General features: G+C 46.8%; 1 protein-coding gene across 2 annotated transcripts in view; it reads right to left on the bottom strand.

The window, feature by feature from the left end:
* Positions 1–26,496, bottom strand: part of XAF1 (XIAP associated factor 1) — a 179,237-nt gene that overhangs the window by 46,678 nt on the left and 106,063 nt on the right. For both annotated transcript variants that reach the window (XM_078671591.1, XM_078671592.1), the window contains exons 5-6: positions 14,303–14,373; positions 11,182–11,568 (exon numbers count right to left, since the gene is read on the bottom strand). In XM_078671591.1, the coding sequence (XP_078527717.1) occupies positions 11,182–11,568; positions 14,303–14,373 (458 nt within the window). The remainder of the gene's footprint in view (positions 1–11,181; positions 11,569–14,302; positions 14,374–26,496) is intronic.

Genomic DNA, 26,496 nt, shown 5'->3' with positions numbered 1-26,496 from the left:
CAGAAATAAAATGTTTGCAAAGCTGCAGGTTCAAAGGGGACCGATGTTAGCAAAGTCAAAGTTTGAAACACTAACCTCTCCATAGACAAAGTCTCAGACCCCGACAAAAGGGGAAACATTGTAGCGCCACTGAAGCAGTTGGACGGCCGTTCACAGGCATCACGGCAAACAGGGAAAGTCAACACCTCCCCGCGCTCATTCCGCATCCCGGCGTCCCCAACAGAGACAGACAAAAGCGAGCCAGTACAGTCCTGATAGGTGGTCGAACTCCCCCGATTCAAGAGAGGGATACCGTCGAGCCGCTCACCCAGTTCACCGAAGAAGGCACGCCAAACACGGCGGAGCCCGGCAAGTTCGGCCAGGATGGCCCCGTATGTTGGTATCGATTGCAGGCACTCCAGCTCCACAGTAGGGAATGGTTCTCTAGGTGCAGTAGCCGGCTCGCCAACGGGCAGGGTGGTATAGTCGCAACACGAGACAGCCCTCACCATCCCAGGGAAGGCAGCCGCCATTGCTTCCGCCCCAGGATGTGTACACGGAGAAGGGGGCGAGCGCGGTTTCAAGTGAGCGCACTCCGGGTCGCCGCTGCAAGCACAATACACGGCCTTGGAGCGCCGCACGGGGGATGCCACTGCCGCTCCGTATCTAGGCGAAGGCGAGCACAGGGGCGACCACTAAGATGGAGCGGCTGCGAAGAGTCGCAGTGCCACCCAGGGAAGGTAGCCACAGCGGGTAAACGGCTGCACGACGAGTCGTCCTTATGGAGCGAGGCACTCGGGTGGTAAAGGGCCCGTCAGATTCCCCCGTGTGACAGCAACGTGGATGAGCGCACCGGCGCACCTCGGGTGCAGCAGGCCGTTGCCGGGTCAGTGACCGCCGGCGGAGAGGAGGCAAACGGGTCCCAGAGCCAGGTCTACGGCGGTCGTCCAGGCAGCACGACGATAACTCTCCCAGTACGGCACGCAGGGACCTCGGAAGATCACAGGTAGAAGCAGCGCGGTCATAGCATCGCCACGCAGCGGTCAAAAGTCAGGATAAAAGGCAGGATGTCGGTGCTGGGTGCACAGGCTCGCGGAGCCGGGAATCAACACGTCCGTTCAGGTCGCCATCTTGGCTCCTCCGAACATATACTCTTAAACACATACCTCAGCTATAGGTTTTAAGTAGGATGAATTTGTTCAATATTACAGAAAGGTTTTTTCACACCATGAACCCTTGGTTTCAAATGTGCCAGCTCAATCCTGCTGCTCGCATCAGAGAGAGTTCTTTCCTTAAACGAATAAAAAAGGAATGCCTATTATACTCTCACTCCAAAGTTGGAGAGATCCTCTCAGTGCACTACAACTCTCAGGTGTTAAATTACCTTAATATCCAAAACTATTTCCACTTCACGTCTTACAGAGGGGCCACCGATTTCTGTATTCAGTTTCAAGTTACCATCTAAGAAACAAATTTTTTTTTTCGAGTGTCGTATAATTAAAAACATACTCTCAGTTCCCTAGGAAATTTATTTGCCAAAGGCCTTATCAAGCACTTACCAAAGAAACTGAGGAATAAACACGTGTGTCAATACAGATTCCGCCGCTGCAGCTTTATTTGCTGATATGATTATTTTCTCGGCGAAGTTTCCTTACTTTGGAGTATGGAGTCAGGATTGGTTAAATTCAATCTATTAGTGGAAAGGATAAGTATAGAATATGGTTGAATGGTAGTCTAAGCACCCGACAGTGGCGTAACAAAACTTGTGGGGGCCCCCCTGCAAAACACAGGGAGGGGGCCCCCCACAGCGGCCCGGCCAGCCACCTACCACTTTGCCCCACCACCGAAAAATCTGGCATATTTTGATTTGAAACCTCCAACATTGAAATGAAATTGTATTTTGCATTTATATAGCCCAGATGAGGCGTCAAAGCGCTTTTTCGGCCTCTATATAGTCTTTCTCAAAGTTCTAATTAGAAAGTGGGAAACCCTCTTAACATAAAAGGTACCAATTTGTAACAATAATGTCAAAAGGAGATTATTTAATTGAGGTAGTAATCAGAACAATGCCAAGGAGCGATCCTATTGTCTCGGGAACTGCAGCCATCATAACAATGCCAAGGAGCAATCCTATTGTCTCAGGAACGGAAGCAATCAGAACAATGCCAAAGAGCGGTCCTATTGTCTCAGGAATTGCCTAAGGCTGAAGAATAACTATGAAGGGTCTGAAATAGAATTGACAAAAGATTTAAGGCACACAGATTGCAGACATGTGCTAGCAACACCATAAATAACACTGCAGGTAGAATAAAAACAAAGCATATCTAATGACAATCTATACAAACTGTAGTTGGTAAAGCAAAAGAAAAGAGCAAATACTTTCAAAGTGCACAATAAATTAATCACCATGCCAGCAATAAACAAAAATCAAGCATGATTAGTAAAACAAATAACTGTCTTTCTTGCATCAAAATGAAAATACATTCAAAGTGCATGATAAAAACAAGTCCAGCAGTATGCAAAAATTAAGCCAGGTAAGTCAAACAATTCCCCGTTTAGTGTGTGCATCAAGGCACATATATTTCAAAGCAACTGGTAAACAATAACAACCACAGCACCATACAATAATCAAACCAGTTTAAACTAGCAATTCTCTTTTTGAAGTGTCAAATATTTCAAAGTAACTAGCAAAACAGTAACAAGAATTGCAGGCAGCAACATACAAAAATCAAACCACTTTAGTCAACCAATGACCTTTTGGTCTGTGCTTGTGCATGAAGGTGCAAATATTTCAAAATGACTTGTACAACAATAACAAGTACAGCAAGCAGCAGCATACATAAATCAAACCTATCTAGTCAAACAAATTCCCCTTTTATTTGAGCACCACCACAGAAACACTTATGCAGAGTTGAAATATTCTGCACCTTTGCTTTTCTTTTTTTTTGCTGAACTTTATGCACAAAATATCTTTTCCATGGACCTAGACGTGCCAGCCCATTTGGTAATTAGGGCCATCATATTCTCAGATGGCACTAGGAACATCTTAAGGATATTAGGGGGCAATTGCCAAACATATTTTGGGGACCCCAGTAAGAACAGTGTTGAAATTATGATCCTATTTCAGCTCTTTCATGCTATCTTTGGGTGAGTCACAAACAGTGCACAAACACACTAGTCCAAATTCTTAATATGTTTATGTGTAATAATCAGGGATAGTGGTGCGTGTTTTCAATATTGTAACACAGCAGCCTATTATTGCAAATAATGTCTGTGATGCTCTCCCATTTCTCATATGTGTGAGGTCCTGATTTGATCCAAAAGAAAATTTTATGGATTTTGCATGAAACAAAACAATCCTCTACAAAATGTCTGTAATAGACACACATCACCAGTATTGAAAAAAAGTGAAGGAAAGTTGCATTTAAAACAATCTGTTCAAGAATCATTTAATGCCATCAGGGCAAGGCTCTACAGAACAGAGCTGGTTTTATCAGGGGGCTGCTGAAAGTCTGGGGCCCTGGGCCAGAGCCCACTTTGCCCATGCCTCAAAAAGTCTCTGGATGGCATTTGACAGTCTTTTTTGGCACGTCCTCCCTCCTCCTTTTCCATGAATTCCCTCACTACCATTCACAAACAATGCACCTCATCTCTCTATAGCACCTTTCTGAAAACATTTAATTTTTTTTATAGCACTACTCATAGTTTACTCTCACTCAGTTCTGTGATCTGCATGGTACACGTTCTTTGTAGCAGGCACATTAACCCTCTGCGCTGTGTGGGTGACAGGAGTGCCCATGTGAGTTCACAGTGAGCAATGCAACAGTGTGAGTAGGGTAAGAGGAGTGACGACAGGGTGAGTGAGGTAACCATATGAATTTGGGTGTGGATGTAAGTGCAGAGTGGGATGAAAGAATGCATGGTTAGTGATAGGCTTTTTTAAATGAGCTTGCAGACTGAGCATTGAGGGGGACAGGTGAGTGAAGCGTGACTTGAGGGCAGGGTAAGTAGTGTGCTCGTGGGAATGCAGGGTGAACAGGGCAAGTGCATTGTGAGTGCAGAGTTATCACTGTGAGTGCAGGGTGAGCGGGTGAATGGTGTGAGTGCATTGTGATCAGTGGGAGTGCATTGTGATTGCTGTAAGTGCAGGGTTAACGTAAAAGTGAAAGGCGAGAATTAGGAGTGAGTTGTCTGATGCAGGGTGCATTCCCAGACTCATTAAGTAACTCAGCATGTTATTGATGGCGGCGTAGGGTTTTCAGATATAAGTTAAACTATTGCTATTATGGCGTTAATCAGGGATCGAGGGTGGAGGAAATAAATAGTATGCTGATCCTGCAACAAACTTCCAGTCTTATGATTAGGGTTGCCAGCTCATTATTTTGATGTCCCAGACGGAGCAAAAATAAGCAGTCACCTAAAGCTTTCAGCACTTATCTGTGCATACTTTGAACAACAAATATAAATAGAAAGTACTTTTAATTGTGTTCTAGGGCTGCCTGAATGATACATGACTGATAATTTTAAATGCAAGGAATAGGTAGAGGTGGGGCCCCGGGGGTACTGGAACCAGAAAAACACTAAGCCTCTGTAACCAGTGTATAAAGGTATGTAAATCTGTAAATGGTCTCTGGCCTCAAGGCAGTTGCGTTCAACCCCCTTGCTGCTGGGCCTGGAAGCTCAGGTCACCTGCACCCACTGCACGTGGCACGCACCATTTAATTTATGAGGCAGGACTGTTATGAGGCAACTCATGATGCAACCAATGCCGGCGAGACAGTGTAGTGCTACCTGTGTGCTACAGCACTGAAGGGGCCCCTGGAGGCTGGAACACGGGCTGCTGCGGGCATAGCTGCCAAGGTTTTAGATTGCCATGTGTGACATTCTCATAATTTCAGTGTAATTATGAGTGACATTTAAACGATTATGAGTGACTCTTTCTTGCGAGCAAAATTATGAAAGGAAGACAATCAAACAATATAAATATCAGAAATTACACCCATTTGAGCAAGAAGAAACTTGAAGATCTTAAAACACCAGTAATGGAAGGGCACTGAGACATGGAATGGCACAGTATGGCCTCTCATTGTATAGTAGATGGTCATTTGTTGAGCTTGTTGTCTTTCTTTTCCACAGAGGCCAATTTAGCCATTTCCAAGCCATGCCATCCTTGAAGTCGAACACCTGCAGGGCATAGAAACTGCACCGCAATACACAGGGCGCAGTGCTGGCAACGTAGAATCACCTTGATACAAAGTAACTCCGGTGGCCAAGCATCATTAAAAAACACATACCTAAGCCTCTTGCCGGCAAAGAGAAATCAAAGGTTTTTGCCAACCTACGGGTTGGAAGTGTGTTTTGTCAAAAGCTATTAGGAGTGTTTTAAGACACAGAGCAGCTGGGAACACAGTTTAAGCACATGACATGGCTTGTGGTACACATCATGACCAGTATGGAAACCCCCATGCTGTATGTGGGGGTAAAAGGAGTATTTAAAACACCTCCTGATACTTAATCTGCACATTTCCATGCGCTTTTATGAAATACAAGTTTGCTGCCTGCTGAAGAGACGTCCCTAAGATTGCCAGTCTTTGCCCACACTGCCCCCCACCCCTGCCAGCAATCAATCAGGAGAGCACCAGGACTCCAGGGCCTCTCTGTCCACGTGGGACCCAACCCAACAGGATGTGAAGTAGCCCCAACATGAATAGTTACAACACACAAATCCATCTTAGCTGCCTAAGTGTGACACTGACTCGCGCACGGACAGGCACCATACTGCAGTACCATACTGCACTAGCCTCAGGCTGAGGCAAGGGCTGTGAAGTAATGCCATGGCAAAAACAACCACTAGTATGACTGTCAGAAGAGACCTGTTTTAAAATATTACCCCCAAGATACAAACGAAGCAAGGCTGCCAGAAAGCCGGCTGCATTTTCCAACAAGCACTTGAAACAATGTGCCTACGTACCTGCGGCATTGCAGCCAAGTTTTAAAGATTGCTGATGTGTGACATTTCAATTGCGATTGTAATTGCAGAGCCCACCGAGGCACCAAAGGCATGTATTAGGCACAAGTGTTCTCAAAAGTGTAAGGAAGTCCACATAACAATCTCAACTTTTAAGGTTGTATGAGGCATCGAACATATCCCACCCCTACACGTTCTGTTTTTTCAGAGCGCAAAAAAGCAAAAATCATTGAGAAAGGCCTTTTCCAGAACAGTAAGGGAAGATGTAGAGCTACATCTTGTAAGCCTATCACTTCAGGTGAATCAGGTAAAACATGAGAAATTGTCACAATGCACAGGCCACTATCTATGTATGCTGTAAGGTATGTTTCTTTGGTGACTAAGCGGCCGCCGATTACTTCTAGACTGGAGGCCCATATTATGCTCTCACCTTTGATTATGGTTGTAGCTTTGCACCGTTGCGTGGGTGCAATAAATCAAATTTTTTAATCATGATGATTGTGACAATCATCAGTCCTCCTGCCAAGTACCATGCATCAGGCATTAGAGTAACGCAGCTTAATGTGGTGGTCCACATCAAGGCATTGAAATGCATTATTCACCATCTTTACTAATGGTCTGACCACCTGTGCACGGATGGTAAAGCAGGGAAATGATTGCAAACATCAAAGCTGCCATTACAGCAGCTAATGATGAAGGCTGGCGCAGCTGAAGCGGGGCTTGCACAGCTGGTTCCTGCGGCAAGCCGACTCTGAACAGGACAGGTACATGATGGACTTTGTGCCCCTGTTGGTCCCCGGAGCAGCACACCACCGCCTGCGGCACTGTGTCACAATGTCAGTCACTTTCTGGGGAGCTAGGCACTAGAACCCACTCACTGTCACCCTGGCGAAGTACCCAAGGATAGCTACCTCCAGCAGTTGCCAATGTACCGGAGAGTGGCAGTGACGGGGCAAATCAGGATAATTAAAGGGGAACGTGAATCCTGAAGAGACCAGCGGTAAGGACGGTTTGCTTCTTTGCAAAGAACTTAAGGCACGCTTTACAGCCTACCACCAGCACTGCACTTCGTTTGTCACAGTGGTCTCAGTTGACAGCATTAGCAGCTGAGACCTCACCTCGTGGGCTTCCTCAGCCTGTGACTGCCCTAGTGACGTGGCATGCAGAACGTCCGTGCAGGGGATGCACCTTCCCTGACTTGCTGCATTCCAGCAAGGAACTGGCGCCAACCCCAGTGTCGGTGACCTTTTGGCGGCATCACATTCTACCACTGGAGAAACATGATGAACGAATGGTGGGTAGTATCAATCACATCAAACTTTCTAGATACTTCCATGCTCTAATGAAGCCTCTGGATCCTGGGCTTTCACACGTCAGGTGTTATGTTGGCAGACTCTCACAGACTTTCGTGATGCTGCTTGAAGAGGATCTGGTTAGCACAAGCAGCGACAGGAAGTATTTATTTAATTAAAATGTATGCCCGCAGCCGGGCCTTGGGAATTGCTGCTGCCTCCCGGTGCTGGCTGAGTTTTAAATACAGTAAGACTAACATTTGTGTGTGTTCGACCTCCTGACCTGGCATGTGCAGGTTAGCGCCCTTGTATTTCTTGTGCTTTACAACAGTTGCACGATTATCTAAGAGACAGAGTTTATTTGTGTAATTTCTGATAATTATCTATTTCCCTTGTCTTCATTGCTTAATTTTGCTCGTAACAAAGTGTCACGCATAATCATTGGAATTTAAATCATATTTGTAAAGAAATTATGAAAATGTCACACACAGCCATCTGAAACCTTGGCAGCTTTGAATCTTCATGAATAAAAACTCCTCACTGGTCTGGAGCAATCCTCACGGTCTCCGTTTGCACTTCGCAGAACAGAACCGAGGCCTATATGACGTTTCACTTCACTTTTAATCCCGGCCGCCCGCCCCACCACGCATCCCATTCCAGCTCACCCTCTAACATGGACTCCTTGCTCCTCAGATGTGGATGCATGGACAGACTCACCTGCGGGTATAAATAAGTAAGTCATGGCCTGCGGGCTGCGGCCTGCGGCGTACAGCCCCTTTCAGTCATTTCTGGCATCTGTGATGCCTTGGCGCCTCGCCTCGCCTCACCAGTCACGCTTGCGGAATGCGCTTGATAATGGTCACCAGACCAGCCCCCACCTTAAGGGAGAATACTGCGCAGCCGCGGACACGGAGACATCAGCACGCGCTGCGCACCAATATGAAGAGGCCACAGCGAGGACCAGGTGCTGATGCAACGAACGACTGCCATGCACGGTAACCATTTTTGATTAGGAAATTCCTGACGATATGTAGTGTTTGCTGGCTCCCGGGGCCCCTGGAGCACCGGGGCCCCTGGGGCCGCGGGGCCCCCCCGCAACGCAGGGGCTGCGGGGGCCTGTGTTACGCCCCTGACTTTGAGCTTTCTGCGAAGATTGCTACAGGCTTCCCTCGTCGACAAGCGCAGGGCCTCCCTCCTTTTCCCTATAGTTTTTTTTGCTTCAACAGCCAAGGTAGCAATGGTTTGGCTTTTCTTTAAATATCAACAGCATTGTTTGTTTCTGCTGTTGTGGTGCAGGTGCCCGGTGCACATAGCGTGCGCCAGGTTTCCCTCTCCTGACTGTATTTCATTTTACTTTTTACATCAGGCAGTGGAGAAGTCTGTGTGCTTTGTATATTACAGTAAGCGATGCAGTGCTGGAGCGCTTACTTTTCTTTTCGAGCTCCATCTGCAAGTCAGAAGCTACCATGGTTCATGTTCTCCTTTCTCTTTGCTCAGGAAGCAATTTAAATGTCAAGATAACGCTCGGGAATAATATTCCTGCTAAAGCCAGATAAGCGTTTTGTCTAGTGGCAGTTTCACCCATCATCAAGTAGCGCAGATGGTTAATGTACCTGCTGCACAGAACATGTGCCAGACAGATCACTACACTGCATTTTATGTTGCAAGCTCAGGGGGTTACTACTCTTGTCACAGAGATCCTTTTGTTACTTGAAGTTTATGTTACAATCCTAATATAACATATATACATATGAAACACAATCAATGAGCTGCATCTAAACTGCATGGTATAGGCTAGAAATTAATTTTTCCACCAGGTTTTCATTATCCCAATGTTGCTAACAGGGTTAGGTGGGGTAGAAATACATTCTTTTTAATAAAACCAACCACAGTGGTACGTTTAAAATCCTGCGTTTTTGCCTCTCTGGACCACACACACTTAAAATATACTGCCTGCTAATAAGGGTGATGTGTATTCCTACAACTTGTAGCGTAGAGCATGATTGTGGGGGTTATTCCCAGCTAGGGATACAGCCGGATGCAAAGAGGCAGTCTGGCTGAGAATGGATCTTACGTTTAGCTTTAGGATTAATACTGCTCAGTGTCTCGAATTGTCTTTTTGAAATAATACAGCATAGATATCTAGCCTATGTGTTCCTCAGTCAGCCTCTTCTCCTGAGGCTTGACCCCCCATCATGCCTCATTGTATTGTAATGTAATTACTTAGACTAGCCATGCAACTTACTTTCAGCCTCAGGTTAATATAGCTGGTGGCGCTGTGCGCAGTGCTGTAATCAACTAATTGTTTTTTATTTAACTGCTCAATATGTCTTTTGAAATAAATAGCATCATTAGCTGCCTAGGTTTCAGATTGCTGTGTGTGACATTTTTAGAATTTCAGTGTATTATAAGTGACATTTCAACAACTGTGAGTGACTCTTCCGCGTGAGCAAAATCAAGCAATAAAGATGATGGAAACTTATAAAAATAATAAATTAGACCAATTTGAGCAACACAAAACTATAAGATCTTAAAACGGCTGGAAAGCACCAGAAATTAATGGGCACGCACATAGCTAGGGATCGCAACCCAGACTGGAAGGTACTGAATGTGGTGATGAGGAATGAGGTTAAAAATACATGATAACGGGGTGGAGTAATGGAGTATGTCAAACGTTAGGACGTAAAGCATGCCAAGAATGTCCGAACACAAAAGCAGTGTGGGATTTCGCTAAGTCACTAGGCCTTGTGAGAAATTAACTTCTATATATCAATAACAAGCTGGAGGTTTTTGGCGCGATAGAGCCAAGCTACACTGTTGACTTCATTGGGGGCTCCGGAGCAAATATACCCTTTTTTCCCAAGCCCCTCTCTCCCCCTCCCGCTATCGGCCAGGGGCGGCAATCTGAGGGATAGCCCTGGGCGCCAGAAGCTCTAGCTACGCCCCTGGCAGGCAGTCTTTGAGGCGTTGGATGTCTCAAGCCGAGAAGTCTTGCAAGTAGAGTTGTATATCGTCAGCATATTGGTGAATATTGTTGCTGTTAATTGTGAGTAAAGCACCATGGGTCAGTGTAGAGGTTAAAGATAATGGGACAGTATGGAACCCTGTTGGATTCTGCAGGTGAGAAGGGTTATTTGGGACCTGAAAGTGCGCATGTGAAGAAACTGATGCTGGTTAGAAAGGCAAGAGGAAAACCAGTGTAGGACATTGTAAGTGAATCCCATTTGAGACTCCAGAGTGTCGATGAGAGAGGAATAGTTAACTGTGTCAAAGGCAGCTGAGAGGTCCAGCAATATCAGGAGGCAGGGGTCATCTTCATCTGCGGTCAGGAGGGCACTGTCTGTCGTTGATAAGGTAGTGGCCTCTGTGCTGCAGTGTGATTTGAAGTCAGATTGGTAGTCATGCAGGAGATGGTTAGCACTGATGTGATATTGAAGTTGAGCATATAATGATATTCCATTCGTCTTGCTAATGAACAGTAAGTGAGTGATGGGCCAGTAGTCGCCAAGATCATCATGTCTAGTGTAGGTTTCTGTAGGAGTGGGATGATCTGGCCTTTCCTGTGAGCTGCTGGGAAGATCCATAGGAGTGAGGGAGTCATTGATAATGGTGAGAAGTGGCAGAGAGAGCTTTGATGAAGGACGTGATAAGACATCATCTTTAAGGGAAGTGAGTATGTCTGCGAGGTTTACCGGAGATAAGACTTTAAAAAGGATGACCTCTGTGGAATTCTGATGTGGTGCTTATGTAAAACTAAATCAAAATTAGCACGGTCTTCTATAGCATTTTCAAAACAGGTGATTTTCTATCCCCCAATCAACAAGAGATCTTCTTTATATGGAGTTATCAAGAAAGGTATAATTGGCTACTTAACATCCCACAACACTAGTAAAGTATACATTACTACAGTTCAACAGTATAAGTCTTGCATGTTGCCCTTACCTCATGCTGCTTTAAAGTTGGAGAAGGCAGAAGGATACTGCAGTGAGAACAGGACTTTAGGACATCATACGCCGTGTTAGATGCACCAGCAAGCCCACTATGCTGATTTTTGTTATAGTTAAAAGAGGAATGCCTAAGCCGACCTTTCAAATGCAAAGATGTGTCTTGTGTGCAAGGGGTAAGACAACGGGATCCAAATGAGAACTCTCTTGATTCTTCCTTCATTACATTATCATCTTTCTCTGTTGATGCTTTGTCCGGGAGAGAGGCCTGGATATCATTCCAAGGTTTAAGCACAGGAGAATTAGACCTGAAGTTATCTGTATTTCTTCTGCGTGGCATGAAAGGAACATGGCTAACAGACTGGGACAGTGGACTGCACTCATTCTGTAATTAAAGAGAAGGGCAAAAACACATTGAAGTATTTACATTAATGGAAAATTGGTTTTGATATCAAGAGTTTTCAATTTAAAAACAAGGTCAATAAAAATGACTAAAGATTACAATTTAACAAGTCAAAATATATCACATGTAATTAAAATGCTTCACAATCCTTTGTCTACAGGAGCTCATTTTAGTTCTGGCTCCAGTGGTCATTTAGTATTAAAAGGATTAAACGTTTTTTTGTTATTGTCTTAATAGGCAAGCCTGTACAGAATGTTTTACATTGTGTATACTCATTGACTGGTGTATGTATCCATCATTGCTAAGCTGATTGTTTTTAGGGATGACTAAAGATCCCTCCCGGAGATTAAAGTGAAGGGGTTATAGGTAGAAATTCAGTTTATAATGATTGAAAGGCCACTTCAAAATCCTAATTCATAAAGTGTACATCCTCTTTATTACACCATTGGGGAGAGAATATTTCTACCCCAGCATAAAGGGTTGGAAATATTAGTGTTCTGTATCTCACATGTTGCATTAATCGCGCTAACCACTGATACTGCAAGCATACAGGGCCAACACATTACTACTTTATGCTTTTGATAGTCACTTGTGCCACATCTGACCTGAGGAAGGTGAAAGGTCAGAGGAATACAGTGGCAGACCATCATCAAGTGAATCATCTTTGCCATGCCACTGAAACAAAGCGCTATGTTGCCATACCCATTGGGTCCCGAAATATACAGTTAAGCATTCACATAAGTTTGGGCTTGCACCTATAGGTGCGGCTCCAAGATGGAGAAATAGTATTTTTGCATCACCGAGCACAGAGTCAGATCAGAGACTATATAAATTTGATATGCATCCGGGCTTCCCCTCTCATTTGAGGACCTGCCTTAATTACACTATTTGCCACCCCACCCATCTGCACTGCTTTTGCCTTGGTAGTTCCATGATTCCTATCTCACTGTCTAAATGTTATTCCCCTTGTCTTAGATTGTTTATTTTCTTTGTTTTGTGAGTCTTTAATGCATTTTTCAGTTTTCTATCTGGTAGAGTAGCAGTATCTTCTGCTCGCTCACTTGAGCAGTGATGTTTTTTTGTCTACATAAATGTCCAAACACAGGCCTTTAGTATCTCATGAGTCACCTTTTCTAACAACGTTAAACAGGACCAAGTGAAATTCCGAGAGGATTTTCTGGCCATTTCAGACACAATGGCAGACAACTGCCTACAATTGAACTCCACCAAGTCTGAGGTGCTCCTTGTAGGTCGGGATATCCTTCAATGGGACAACCAATGGTGGCCGAGTGCTCTGGGCACTCCTCCCCAACCAAAAATGGCAGTTAAGAACCTAGGGTTCGTGATTGACAATGCCCTCTCATTTGAGAACCGCGCAAAAAAAGTGGCGGGGACTTGTTTTGGCCTCTTACGCGGCCTAAATCCCATCCTGGGATTCTTTGATGCATCTATCCGCCAAACGATTGTCCAATCAGTAGTGCTGTCTCAATTGGACTATTGTAATGGGCTCCTACTTGGGGTGAATTAAGCAGTCACCAAAAGACTTCAACGGGCACAGAATGTGGCAGCACGTATCCTTTTTGCCCTTCCGAAGCATTGTCACGCCTCCAATTTTTTTCACCGTCTTCATTAGCTGCCGATTGAACAGAGAGTTGCACCACGCACAAGATCCTACATGGCTAAGGCCCCCAAATCCTGCAAGGGCTCTGTTCTCTATACGTTCCGTTGCAAGCTCTGCGCTCTGCCAATCTGCACCTGGCCTGTACTCCTAGAGTGCGCAGGAGGCGAGCGGGCGGACACTCCTTCAAGGCACTTGCCTCCGCCCTATGGAATGCCGCCTCACTTGCTGCTTGGAGCACACAAGATCACTGGGCATTTAGGAAATTGATTAAAACCTGGCTTTTCTCTTCCACTTAATTCGTCCTTCCTGGCCTCCTTGTATGCTAGCACTGGGACGCCCCAATGTTGGGGTAGCCATGCGCTTTATACATTCACATAACATAACATAACTGGAAGATAGTAGTGTGGCTGCAAACTACTAATTTAGCTAAGGCAACCAATCACCGGAACTACTGTTTGCTGTGCTTGTGCTACTCCCACGTACAAGCTAAGTATAGCAACTTAATTTTAGCCTCCATTTTCAAATTACTTCACATTTACAGAGTGTTTAAAAAAAATTCAATTTTGGTTTTTTATGTGTATATTTTTTACTATTCTTTCTGCTGATATATAATTTTCTAAACAGTCACATACCCCCTGAGGAGGAGATGTGGACCCAAGGTTAAGAACCCCTGGTCTAGAATTTCACAATGCTCCATTCTCATGGCTCCCTGTCACAGTAGATTTTTCACAAGCCTTAACATGCTTTGAGCCCACTCTTTCTCACTGTGAAATAAAAACGTCAACGCTGTGAGTGTACTCTTAGATCTTTCAACTGTTGTTCACTGTTGTTGGGAAAGGTGATATATCATTCTCTAGGCTAGGTGATTCTTTGGATCACTTTACCTTACTAAACCATCTGGTCACCGATCATATGGGATTAAAACAAGCCATGAAGTCATGGACCATCCCCCCAAAGGTTTCCAAGGAAAGATGATTTGCTACCAGGTCATTATAGTTTGGCAGTTCCTATTGGGTGAAAGCTACTTTAGTGGTAGGTTGTCATTCTACAGATCTCTGATTCAATCATTCACCAAACATGCAGCATGAAGCTTACCAGGTGACGCAGGTATGTGCTTTCTGTCAGCCTCGTTGAACACTTCGGGCAACACACCTTTTTACTGAAATCTTTGAAGAACAAATAACGAATGTTTGAGATTTAGGAGAAATATATGCATTGGAGCTATATGTCCTATTACTTTAAGTATTAGTAAATCAAAATTGTTTATTTTTGGTAAAAGCAAGCAACATAAAAGCATTGTAACAAATAGTTCATTACTATTGTACCCTCTAATAATTTTCTTTGCGTGTAGCAAAAGGATGGATGTGTGCACACTCTTCTTAGCTGTGACCTGAATCAAGTACTATGGCGAGCGGCAATGGTAGCCATTATTTGTTTTCTGGAGCAGGGGGCACATGCAAGATTTTTCTTAACAACTGCCAGCAACATTAAATCAAGTCTCTATAAAGATATCCAGAAAAACATGAACATCTCAACGGAATCATCATCATGATCAGTGTCCTACAGCATGCCCCAGGGAACTCCAGTTTCTTGTCTACTTTTCAATGTTATGTTTACCCCTGGAATAACTCCTCAATCAATAACAGGAGCATTTCCATGTATAAATCAATGATACCCCAATACACACCAACATTTTTTACACCTATTCTACAGAATGAAGGTGAGGTCTGACTTCTAGCCGCAAGGCAAATCAGTGGCAGCTCACTCTCTCCTCCAGAAAATACTCCAACCATTTCACGCAGGACTGGGTGAAGCTACACAATGTCCGGGTCTTGGCATGCCTTGACTACCGTCGGGGCAACTGAATTCTGCGATCTGGAAGCATTCTCAACATAACTATAGATTTACTACACTTGTCACGTACTACACATTCAATACGTTTTTAGATTTAAAGAAAAAGAATTCTAGCTTAACCGGATCAAAAGATACTAAAAAAAAGTGCCCAATGTAGGACAACCCCTATTTTCAGGTTCACTGTTTACAATCTAGTTCCAGATTGCAGCACTGAGGTATTGTGCTGAGAGTACTTATGATTGTATTTACAAATGTAAAGCACTTCATACACTTTGTGAGGTCAGGAAGCACTCTGTGGTGTCAGAATGACAAAATAGCATAACAATTCTGCCACACAATGTGCCACATTATAACCCAAAATGTACATAATTTTGAACATAATTTAGTAGACCTTGCTACATATTCCGATCCCTAACTACTGCATAAATAAGTGTTCCCTTTGATTACAGTAACCTTATCTACACAAGACCTCTAAGGACACTCATCAATAGGCTGCAAATATTACAAAACCAGCCTGCAAGACTGCGCTTCAAAGGATCAAGTTCAAGGTCCTCTGAACAAGTCAAAAAGCCTACTATACCAAAGGCCCAAAATACCTACCCCAAGTAGCCTCACACTGTACTCCAACCGTGACCCTACATTTACCAACTACATATCTAACCTACTGACAAATCTTAAAATGGCTGGAAAACAAACAGATTCTTGGGTGTCCAGGACAACAAAACTGCGCAATGTGAGAATCTAAAACTGAGAACCTAACCAAACTATATGTAGCTGAAGAAACATTCAAAAACTCAGCAAATGCACACTAGAAACAGATGTCTCCGCAAGAGTAGAGAATCAGATTTAGGCAGACTCATTCACATTTGTGTGCGTGCACTACATGCCCATCAGAGGCACGGCACATGCAGTGAATCTGAACAGGTCCAGATTTAATGTGAGATGCAGAAAGACAGTTCTTTGCTTGAAAAAATCTAACATGATATTTACTTACATTAAATCACTGTATACACAGCTACTCAATTCAGAGTGTTGGAATACCATTATCATCTTGTTTTTGATAAACATAGAATTTTTTTTAGGCCGGACATTACTTTTCAATGGCCTGTTAGAAGTGAAACATTATGGCAAGAATGCATTAATACCAAAAAGAATGTGCTTCGAGTTAAGTCTATATGTCATATGTGAGCTGCAACAGAGTAGCTTCGCCCAATGAGCTCCAACTTCATGGGGTGCTGTGGTTCACTTTAAAGTGGTGTACACTTTCATCTGATCGACACACATTGGACTGCAAGCTCACCAACCGTTAACTAGAGAATAAGCAGCAAGCCAGGCACCAAATGAGTTGGGGCTTTAAAAGTCTTTTATTGTGTGTCATAAAATCAGATTAATTGCAGAAACTAGCTTTCAAGAAATGAGTGCACCGGGAGGAAATATTGTGCATCAGCACCTGTAGAGGAATGCAAGTACACACACCACAACCCTTTACAAATTTGCTTTAACTAGCAACAACGCCTGTGTGGACATGGAAAGAAGGAAAATGTTATTTACCCAGTAAGCATATGTTCTTGGCACGTAGAGCTGTAGATTCACATATATTGCATTCTCCTTCCATCTAGTGTTGGGTCTGGATGTTTGCAAGTTGTTTTTCTTCGAAGATGTCTTTCCAGCCATGAGGTAAGGTGACTCCTTCTTTCGGTGATAGTGCGCGTGCGGATCAACTCCATTGTTAAATTGTTTTCCAGCAGAGGGTGAGAATGGAGTTAGTAAGTGTAGAATAAGATGTCCATGCGTATGTATATGAGTAAGAAACTGCAACAGATATAGGTACCCGGGGAGGCGGGGGGGCGCATGTGAATCTACAGCTCTACATGCCAAGACCAGATGCTTACTGGGTAAGTAACATTTTCAGTTCGAGGCATGTGAGCTGTAGATCACATGCTTTGCTTAGACTATACCGCAGTATTCTCCCAAAGCAGTGGCTGACCTGTAACTGTTGCAGTTGTCTGAAAGAGTATTTTAAGTACTGCCTGGTCACCATTAGCTTGCTCTCTCGCTAACACATCTACACACTAGTGATTGGTGATGTGTGGGGTGAAGACCATGTTGTAGCTTTACAGATGTCAGCTATGGGAATGTTTTCTTAGAAAGCCATAGTAGCCTTTATTTTGCGAGTAGAATGAGCTCTAGAGAGTATTGAAAAAGTTCTTTTTGCTTTTGCATAACATGTCAGAATACATTTGACCATCCATCTAGCAATACCTGATTTGGATATAGGATTACCTTTGTGTGGTAAAGAAAAAGCAACAAAAAGTTGTTTTGCTTTGCAAAATAGTTTTGTTCTTTCTATGTAATATAGCAAAGCTCTTCTAACATATAAGGTGTGTAGAGCTCGTTCTGCCACTGAATCAGGTTGAGAAAAACACGGGTAATTCAACCGATTGGTTGATATGACAGGCAGAAACTACTTTAGGTAGAAATTTAGGGTTAGTACAAAGAACCACTTTGTCTTTGTGAAGCTGGAAAAAAGGCTCTTCTATGGTTAGTTCCTGTAACTCACCTACTCTCCTCAGTGAGGTAATTGCAAAGAGGAAAGCTACTTTCCATGAAAGAAATTGTAGTTCACCTTTTTGCATTGGTTCAAAAGGTGGACCCATTAATCGTGTATGGATTATGTTAAGATTCCACACTGGGGCTGGTGGAAGTCTTGGTGGTATTACTCTTTTTAGCCCTTCCATAAAGGCTTTGATAACTGGTACCCTAAACAGAATCAAGTGCGGTCTATTTTGTAGGTACACAGCTGTTAGAAATGGGGGTCTCTAGTTGGCAATGGCTGGCCACTGTCCAAGTAGGGACCCTTCTTCCTAAGTCAGAGTAAGGGGGCTACACCCTTTGATAACCCCTGCTCAACCCTGTGGTAACATAGCACGAGCAGACAGGCTTATCTCAGAGGCAGTGTGTGAAGCATTTAAGACCATACACAGTAACACAGTGAAGAACACTACAAAGGGACATCACACAAGTAGTTATAAAAATAAGTATCTTTATATAGACTTATCACAAGACCCAAAACGACAAAAAGCCACAATACTGTAAAGTGGAAATACTCTTAGAATGCTGCAAAAATAGTTCAAAGTGTGCAAAAAAAGTTTCAGTTCAAAGCAGTGGTCTCTGCGACCCTTTTACTCACAAAGTACCTGGATTGGCAGTGCAAATAAGCAAAATGTCGCAATGAAGCTGTAGCGCGATTCTTTCCACGCGAGGCCGGTGATGCATCGATTCCTTGCCGCGAGGGAGCAGACAATGCGCCGAGCTGCTGATGGGAGGGAAGGCGATGCGATGAACGTCTACATGCGAGGCCGGCGATGCGCCAATCTGCTAATGCGTGTTGTGAGCAGGTTGCGATTCGAAGAAATGGCGCTCCACTCGGAAGCGGCGATCCTGGTGCGATGCGAGGGAAATGGCAGCCGCGATGCGTCCGCTATGCGATGTTGTGATGCGCCGATCGCTGGGATACGACGCTCTTGATGCGATGATCTTGATGTTGCGCGCACTTAGCGGCAGTAGCGTGATGATTCTCGATGGCGCTCTCAGCTGCAGCGGCCCGCAATCGTGCGGTGCGATGATTTCAGGTTGCGAGCACTCAACGGCAGCAGCGCGATTCCCAAAATGGCGCTTTCGGCTGAAGCGGCTTGCAAAGGTGTGTTGCAGTGATTTCAGCCCGCGTTCTCTGCAGTAGAACTAGACGCCCTAGAATTCTCAACAGGAGCCTCACCTGCAAATAGAAGTCCTCGCTGGGAGGATTCAGAAGGCTGATGGTGAAGTCTAATGTGTCTGAGACTTCAACAGGAGGCAAGCTCAATTCAAGCCCTTGGGTGATTGCTTCAGCAAGATCCATGAAAGTTCTCTCCAAGTCCTTACCCCTCTTATTCCAAGTACACTGTTAACCACTGCAGGCCAACCCCAGAAACAGCACACTGGCACAGGGGCAGTCCAAGTACTGCAGATTCCTTGGTCACACGGGCAGAGGTTCGTCTTGACATCCGGAAGTAATACAAATTGTAGGGGTTTCAGCACAGATATTTATACCCCAAAAGTCTTTGTTCTAAACAGTCACAAGTCACTGAACCCAGCCACCACTGGTTCTGCTCAGTCCTGGAGCACTTTGTTTACAAGGCTGCATCCTTCCTTTCAGAAAGAGGGGGTCTGCCATCAGACGCCCAGTGGGAGGTGGAGCCAGAATTCCTCTTTCCAGGCACAGCCCTGCTCAGATCAAAAGGGTCAACCCTCCCCTACTCCAAATGCAGATCTCTCTAATCACTATAGGTCTGACTCAGCCTGCCCTAACCCTCCAAAACCAGACAGTCAATACACATAAGAGCAGAGCACACATGAAGGCTTAGGCAAGAAAAGACCTACTTTCTTAAAGTGGTATTGGCAAACACAGAATGTTAAAACCAACTTCACTAAAATATGTATTTTATCTTTCTGAGTTCAGGCATACTAAAATCGAATTTCTACAATGTTCCCTGAGTCAGTTAGGATTATAAGGTGTAATAATCAAGCTGCCCATTCTGGCCTATGGAGAACAGGTAGCCTTGCAACAGTGAAAAACAAGCTGCTTCTGTGGGTGGCGTAATCAGCGCTGCAGGCCCACCAGCAGCATTTGCTCTACCAGCCCTGGGCACGCACGGTGCACTCTACTAGGGACTAACAGGTAAACCAAATGAGCCAATTATGGGAATACCAATTCATATAGTTATTTACAATAGGGAGAGCATATGAACATTAGCACTGATCAGCAGTGGTAAAGTGCCCAGAGTCATAAAACCAACAAAACCAGGTCAGAAAAAATACAAGAGTCAGGCAAAAATGTTAGGGATGACCCTGCAAAAAGGGCCAGGTTTTACAGTAGCTATTGCAGCGAGATGTACGCAGATGGATGTGTATGCTATTCCTGACGGCTGCAATTTTAATAAATAACAGATGATACTTTGTATGGAAGCATCCAAGGGATTGATATTGGTATTATTAGAATACATAACAAATTGTTTCCATTTAGCTGCATAAAAAGCTCTTGTAGTAGGCCTTCTGGCCTCTTTTATTATGTTTATACAGTCTGGTGGTAGATTCAGATAACCAAACTCTATGACTTCAGAAGCCAGATCGCAAGGTTGAGTTATTTTGGATCTGGATGTCTTATTTCTCCATGGCTCTGAGTGAGAAGACTGGATGCGAGATGCAGCTTTTGATATGGAACTACTGACACCTCCAACAGGGTTGTGAACCAAGGTTTACTGGCCCATGTGGGAGCTACTAGGATTAGTGTGAGGGATGTTTGCCGGAGCCTCCGAACCACTAGTGGATCAAGTGGGAGAGGCAAAAAAGCGTAGGCAAATATCCCTGACCAGTTCATCAATAGTGCATTGCCTTTGGAGAATGGGTGTGGATATCTGGAGGCGAAGCTTGGGCATTTTGCGTTTTCATGTGGCAAATAGATCTATTTGGGGAAAACCCCAACTTTGAAAGTATGGGAGGAGAACTTGAGGATGAAGTTCCCCTCGTGGATTTGCTGCCTTTGTCTGCTGAGAAGGTTGGCAATTTGATTGTTTACTCCTGGAAGGTGTTCTGCTAGGAGATCAATTCGGTGGTGTATGGCCCACTTCCAAACGGCTTGTGCTAGTTGGAGAGAGTGTGTCTCCCCCTGTTATTGTATATAGTACATGGCTGTCATGTTGTCGGTGGGGCTTAGGATAGCTTTGCCTACAAGGTGAATTTGAAAGGGTTTGAATGCTAGAAACACTGCTAGCAGCTTTAGGTGGTTTATGTGGTTTATGTATATGCTTTTGACCCCACAAGCCTTGAAATGTGTAATGTTGATGATGAGCTCCCCAACCAGTGAGCGACTCGTCTGCTGTTAGCCCTGTCTGTGGAACAAGATCGATGAAGGGCCGCCCTTTGGACAGATTTTGTGGGTTCCACCACTGCAGAGACGATGGGTGCGGCCGTTTACCAACACTAGATCGGTCAATTGACCCTCCGACTGGTTCCTTTTGAAAGGGACGCATGAGAAGCCTTGCATGGGGATGCCATCATTCCCAGCAGTTGCATATACACTTGAGCTGGTAGTGAGTGGTTGGGCTGAAACCGAGCAATTAGAGCCTGAATATTGCGAATTCTGGCTGCTTCGGGACTAGCTAGAGGTCTTTGATATCTAAAGTGGCTTCCAGTGGGGCGTGGCCAAGATGGCGGCGAGAGCGGTCGAGTAAATCCTTAGCTCCCGCCGGCAGCCGAATTCCAGCACCGGTTCCGACGTACCGGGACCCGTGACACGGGGTCCCTGGGCTGTCGGAGCCGTGGTGAGCATCTACGACACCAAGAAACCCACCGGGGGCGCGGTGGCAGCACGTTGAGACAGGCGGAGTGCGGCGGACTGCCTGAGCCGCGGAGACCGCGGGCCGCCCCTCCCCCCGCGGCACTGGAGCTGCGGCCTGGCCGGATCGGGGATACGGACCCCTGGCAGTTTGGCGGCGACGGGTGAGTCGTCCTTGGCTGCCCACCCCCGAGCGACCGCAGCACACCAGCGAGCAGGGCGGGCCGCCTGGAACCCGGAGGCCGTGTGGAGCCCAACCCCCGCGTCGCTGAGGAGGCAGTAGGGCCCGCGCACCAACGAGTGGCCGTGCTCTGGAGGCCCGGAGTAGCGACCCCCGAGACAAGCTGCGCCCCGTCCCCCACCGGGACACGCAAGTGCGCACCACACCCGCTGGCGGTGGCGCTCTGGGGGTGTCGAGTGCGATCTCCACACGTCCGGGAGAACAAGAGACGGGCAGTGTGTTCGGCAGTCGCGGCCCGCGGGACGCGGTGAGTGGCGCGCATCGCCGCCGGCCGGTTGAGGGCACTGCGGATCCGGAGGCCTGGAAGGAGACGACACGGAGGGCGCCCAAGACTGGTCCGGAGTGGAGGTGAGGAGCTAGACGCGCATGGTGGGGGAGCCCTGCGCTAGCACCGGAGACGCGGCACCGAGGCCAGAGAGGGGGTCTTCCAGCAGCATAATACAGGGCGCGCCCCTCGTCCCTCGCCCTTACTTTCCTTTTTCTTCCTATTCATCCTTGGATGAGAGACAATGCCAATTTGCAGTTGGGGGGGGGAGTTTAAGTTGGGGTGAGTGTTTTGGAGCGGGGCCGTGGGTGGGAGATGGGGTAGGAATGTGGTTCATGGTCCGATGGTGGTGTGGTGTGTCTGCTTCCCTGGGGGGGGGATGGTGGAGGTGGGTGGAGGCGGGTTGGTCTCCCGGATGGGGCACTGTGGTCGCTACTGTACTAGCTACTTGTCGGACTTCTTTCCCTGAATGTCTCCAGTCGACTTTGTGATTCTTACTCTGAACGTGAGGCGGCTGAATAATCCTGTGAAACGCAAGGCAGTCCTCTTGCTCTTAGAGCAGTCCAAGGCAGATATCTGCCTCCTACAGCACCTTCTTGCAAGAGACTGCCACCGCCTCCAATCTAGCAAGTTTCCTTTGCAATTCTTTTCCTCATGCACAGAGAAAAAGGCGGGGGTGGCAATCCTGGTGGCACGCCAATTTAAGGGAAGGGTGCTGGGTAAGATAGCGGAAATCAAGGGACGACTGCTGGTTTACAGGTTTGCATTAGGAGATCTGACCTACACGATCGGCTCGATCTACGGGCCCAATGAAGGCCAGGAAAAGTTTCTGCACAATGCGCTCACGGAGGCCACTGACACCATAGACCGTCACCTCCTGTTGGGAGGGGACTTGAACTTGGTTTTTGACAACTTACGGGATCGGTCCTGTCAGCGCTCTAATCAGGTGGGTGCTTTATCGGCAGCGGGTCTGGCCCGACTGAAGGACCTGGGGTTAGTGGACATATGGCGCGAGCTTCATCCAGGTGAGACTGACTACACACACTTCTCAGCGGCACACAAAGCATACGCGCGACTAGATTACCTGCTTGTCTCCACAGCTGCGCGGTCGCTCATCACCAGGGCAGAGATCGGCACAGCGTCCCTCTCAGACCACGGCCCGGTCATGGTCTCTCTCGCTGGGCCGACGGGCCCGAGGGCGGGCAGGGTGTGGCGACTACGGGACTCTCTGCTCTCCAAAAAAGAGGCAGTCTCCAGGATTCAAGGAGCCATAAAGGACTATTTGTCCCATAACAGTAACGGGAACACCACGCTGGCCACTCAGTGGGCTGCGCTCAAAGCCGTATTGCGGGGTGAATTTATCTCGATCTCAACTGCGGAGAACATAGAACGTCAGGTCAAGAGGGATGAGCTAACCCAGAAGACAAGGGAACTAGAACAAATCCATAGGAGGACAGGTGCCCCGAGGATTTGGCGCCAATTGAAGGCTGCTCGTCAGCAGCTGGCGGCGCTGGACATGGACAGGGCAGAGTATGCAGCTTTGAGGCTGAAGCATGCATACTACACAGGTGGAGACAGATGCGGGCGGCTGCTGGCGCATAAGCTACGCAGAATCACCCAGAAACGGGAGGTCAGGGAACTGAAGGGGAGAGATGGCGCCTGTGTCACCGGAGATCGGGCGATAGCAGGTGCTTTTAGCGATTTCTATGCTACTCTATATGTTATGTTATGTTATGTTATGTTATTTTATTTTTATATAGCGCTCAGATGCCGCAGCCAAGAGGCGTCCCGGCGCTTTCCAGAGATGGTGAACACAACACAACAAAGGTAAAAAGAAACAGAGGGAATTAGACTGAGGAAAATAGGAAGGTTTTCAATGCCTTCCTAAAAAGAAGCAGATCAGGAATATCACGAAGAGTGATAGGTAAAGAGTTCCAAAGAGCCGCCGCCAATACTGAAAAAGAGCGACCGCCCATTCTAGCTCTTTTAAAGCGGGGCACAATGGCAAGATTTGAGCCTGAGGATCGGAGGGTTCTGGACGGGGCATAGTGTTGAATAGCCTGTGACAGAATAGGAGGAGAAGCAAATTTAAAATTTTTAAAAGTTAAGCACAATGCTTTAAACTTAATTCTTTGCCCTACAGGCAGCCAGTGTAGATCTCGAATAGTACGGCGGGCGGAGACAAACTTCGGAAGACCGACAAGCATCCTGGCCGCCGGAGGCAGAAATGGCCTTCCTGGAGTCAATCCCGTTACCGGCCCTAACTCAGGAGCAATCTGAGGGACTAGAGAAGGATATCCGCATAGAGGAAGTTGTTTCGGCGATTTCCCGACTTAAACTTGGCAAGGCACCGGGACCGGATGGTTTGCCGGCGTCCTTCTACAAAACCTTCTGTGCCCAATTGGCACCGCTGCTGGCCAGACTCTTTACTTCATTCGCGGAGGAAGGGGGGATCCCTGGGGAACTACTCGAGGCATCCATTGCGGTTATACCCAAACCGGGCAAAGACCACACTGACTGCGGGGCATTCAGGCCCATCTCCCTCCTGAATGTGGACCTCAAGCTCTAGACCGGGATCCTCGCCTCCAGACTGGGCCCTTGCATGGGGGACCTCATTCAACCGGACCAGTCTGGCTTTATACCGGAGCGACAGACCTCCGATAACACCAAACGGGCCCTCCACCTCATTGAGAAAGCGTCCCGCACACAGGGCGAATATATGATGTTAGCCATCGATGCGGAGAAGGCCTTTGACAGGGTGCACTGGCCCTACCTCGCGAAGGTGTTAGTGAAGGCCGGAATGGGACTCAAGTTCCAGACCAGAGTGATGAACTGCTATAAATTCCCTTCAGCCACGGTCCGGGTTAATGGTCTATCCTCCCCCCGATTCAGGATCGAAAGAGGCACCAGGCAGGGGTGCCCACTATCCCCTCTATTATTTGCCCTCTACATGGAGTCGCTGGCACAGCTAATCCAAACTGACCCGGAAGTTAAGGGGATTAAATTTGGGGCGGAGTAACACGTCGTAAGTCTCTACGCCGATGACGTCTTGTTGTCTCTTGCTGAGCCCCGGAGCTCTCTCCCTGCCTGCATGGTCGACCTAGAGAGGTTTGGCAGCGTGTCAGGCTTTAAAGTCAACATGACAAAGTCAGTGGCCCTTGATCTGTCTCTGTCGTCGAAAGCGCGCACTGAGCTACAGGACAAATTCCCCTTACAGTGGGCAACTGATGCAGTTCCGTATCTCTGCATCAAATTAGCTCCCTCCTTACAGACCACGGTGGAAGTGAACTATACCCACCTACGACGGACGGTCAGACGGGAGTTGGGACAGTGGAAACATTATCCGCTGTCGTGGCTGGGCAGGGTAGTGGCGATCAAGATGACTGTTCTCCCCCAGATACTTTACATCTTTCGCACTATTCCCCTCGCTCCCCCTAAAGGCTGGATCAAATTGATGCAATCAGAGCTCTCACAATTTATATGGAATGGCAGGAAGCCGCGCCTGAAAGCCCAGATAGCGATGATTGCCCCAGAGCACGGAGGGATTGGGATTCCGAACCTAGCCACATAGTTTCAGGCGGCGCAGCTACGTTTCATGGCGGAGTGGGTCCAATGGGAGTCAGGGAAGCACTGGTTCTTCCAGGACCAAGCGGTCGCTGGAAGGACACTGCAAGAGATCCCGTTCATGCATAAGGTCCATAGGCCCCACAACCTTTACGCGTCCTTCATCACTCGAGTCCCGCTAGAGATTTGGGACCGGGTTGGGGTTGCACTCGGCCTCACCACCTTGCCATCACCACTCACTCCCATCCTTGATAACCCTGACTTTCAACCGGGGATGGATGGGAAGGCCTTCGAACATTGGAAATTGGCTGGATGTCGCTCTCTTTGCCACGTGTATGGTCCCGAGGGAATAGTTCCCTTTCCACAGCTCCGCCAGGAATTCGGCCTCCCAGAATCCGAGAGGCTCCGCTACTTCCAGGTTAGAAACTGGGCCCTTAGTATGACGGTGAGATCGGAGGCGAACAGGCGACTGACGGATTTCGAATACTGGTTCATTACGCGCAAGTCCGACAAGCAGCTAATCTCTGACCTTTACAAACAGCTCACACACGAACACAGGTACACTTACAGCGCGAGTAGGACACGTTGGGAGAGAGAACTGGGGAGGTCCTTCACACACAAGGAGTGGGAAGGGATATATTATAGAGCGCGACACTCAGCTTACCATATGGGGCTCACAGACACTCTCACGAAGGTGGTGACCTATTGGTATTACACCCCGGAGCGCTGTATGAAATGGACAGTAGCAAGGACCCCTTATGCTGGCGGGGATGCGGACAACTGGGTACCCTCACGCACATACTTTGGGACTGTAGATTTGTGCAGGACTATTGGAGCCAGGTACTGGATGACGTAGACACCCACTTTGACACCGAAATTCCACGCTTCCCCTCATATGTCATTCTGGGGCTCCCCAATACATTGACCTACCCCTTGCGATCACGACGGGGACGCTTGATGGCCATAGCGATAGGCTCGGCGCTACGAAATAT

This window comes from Lissotriton helveticus, chromosome 12 (genome assembly GCF_964261635.1).
Source record: "Lissotriton helveticus chromosome 12, aLisHel1.1, whole genome shotgun sequence".
NCBI lineage: Eukaryota > Metazoa > Chordata > Amphibia > Caudata > Salamandridae > Lissotriton > Lissotriton helveticus.
This window is presented reverse-complemented; position numbering and strand designations above follow the sequence as displayed.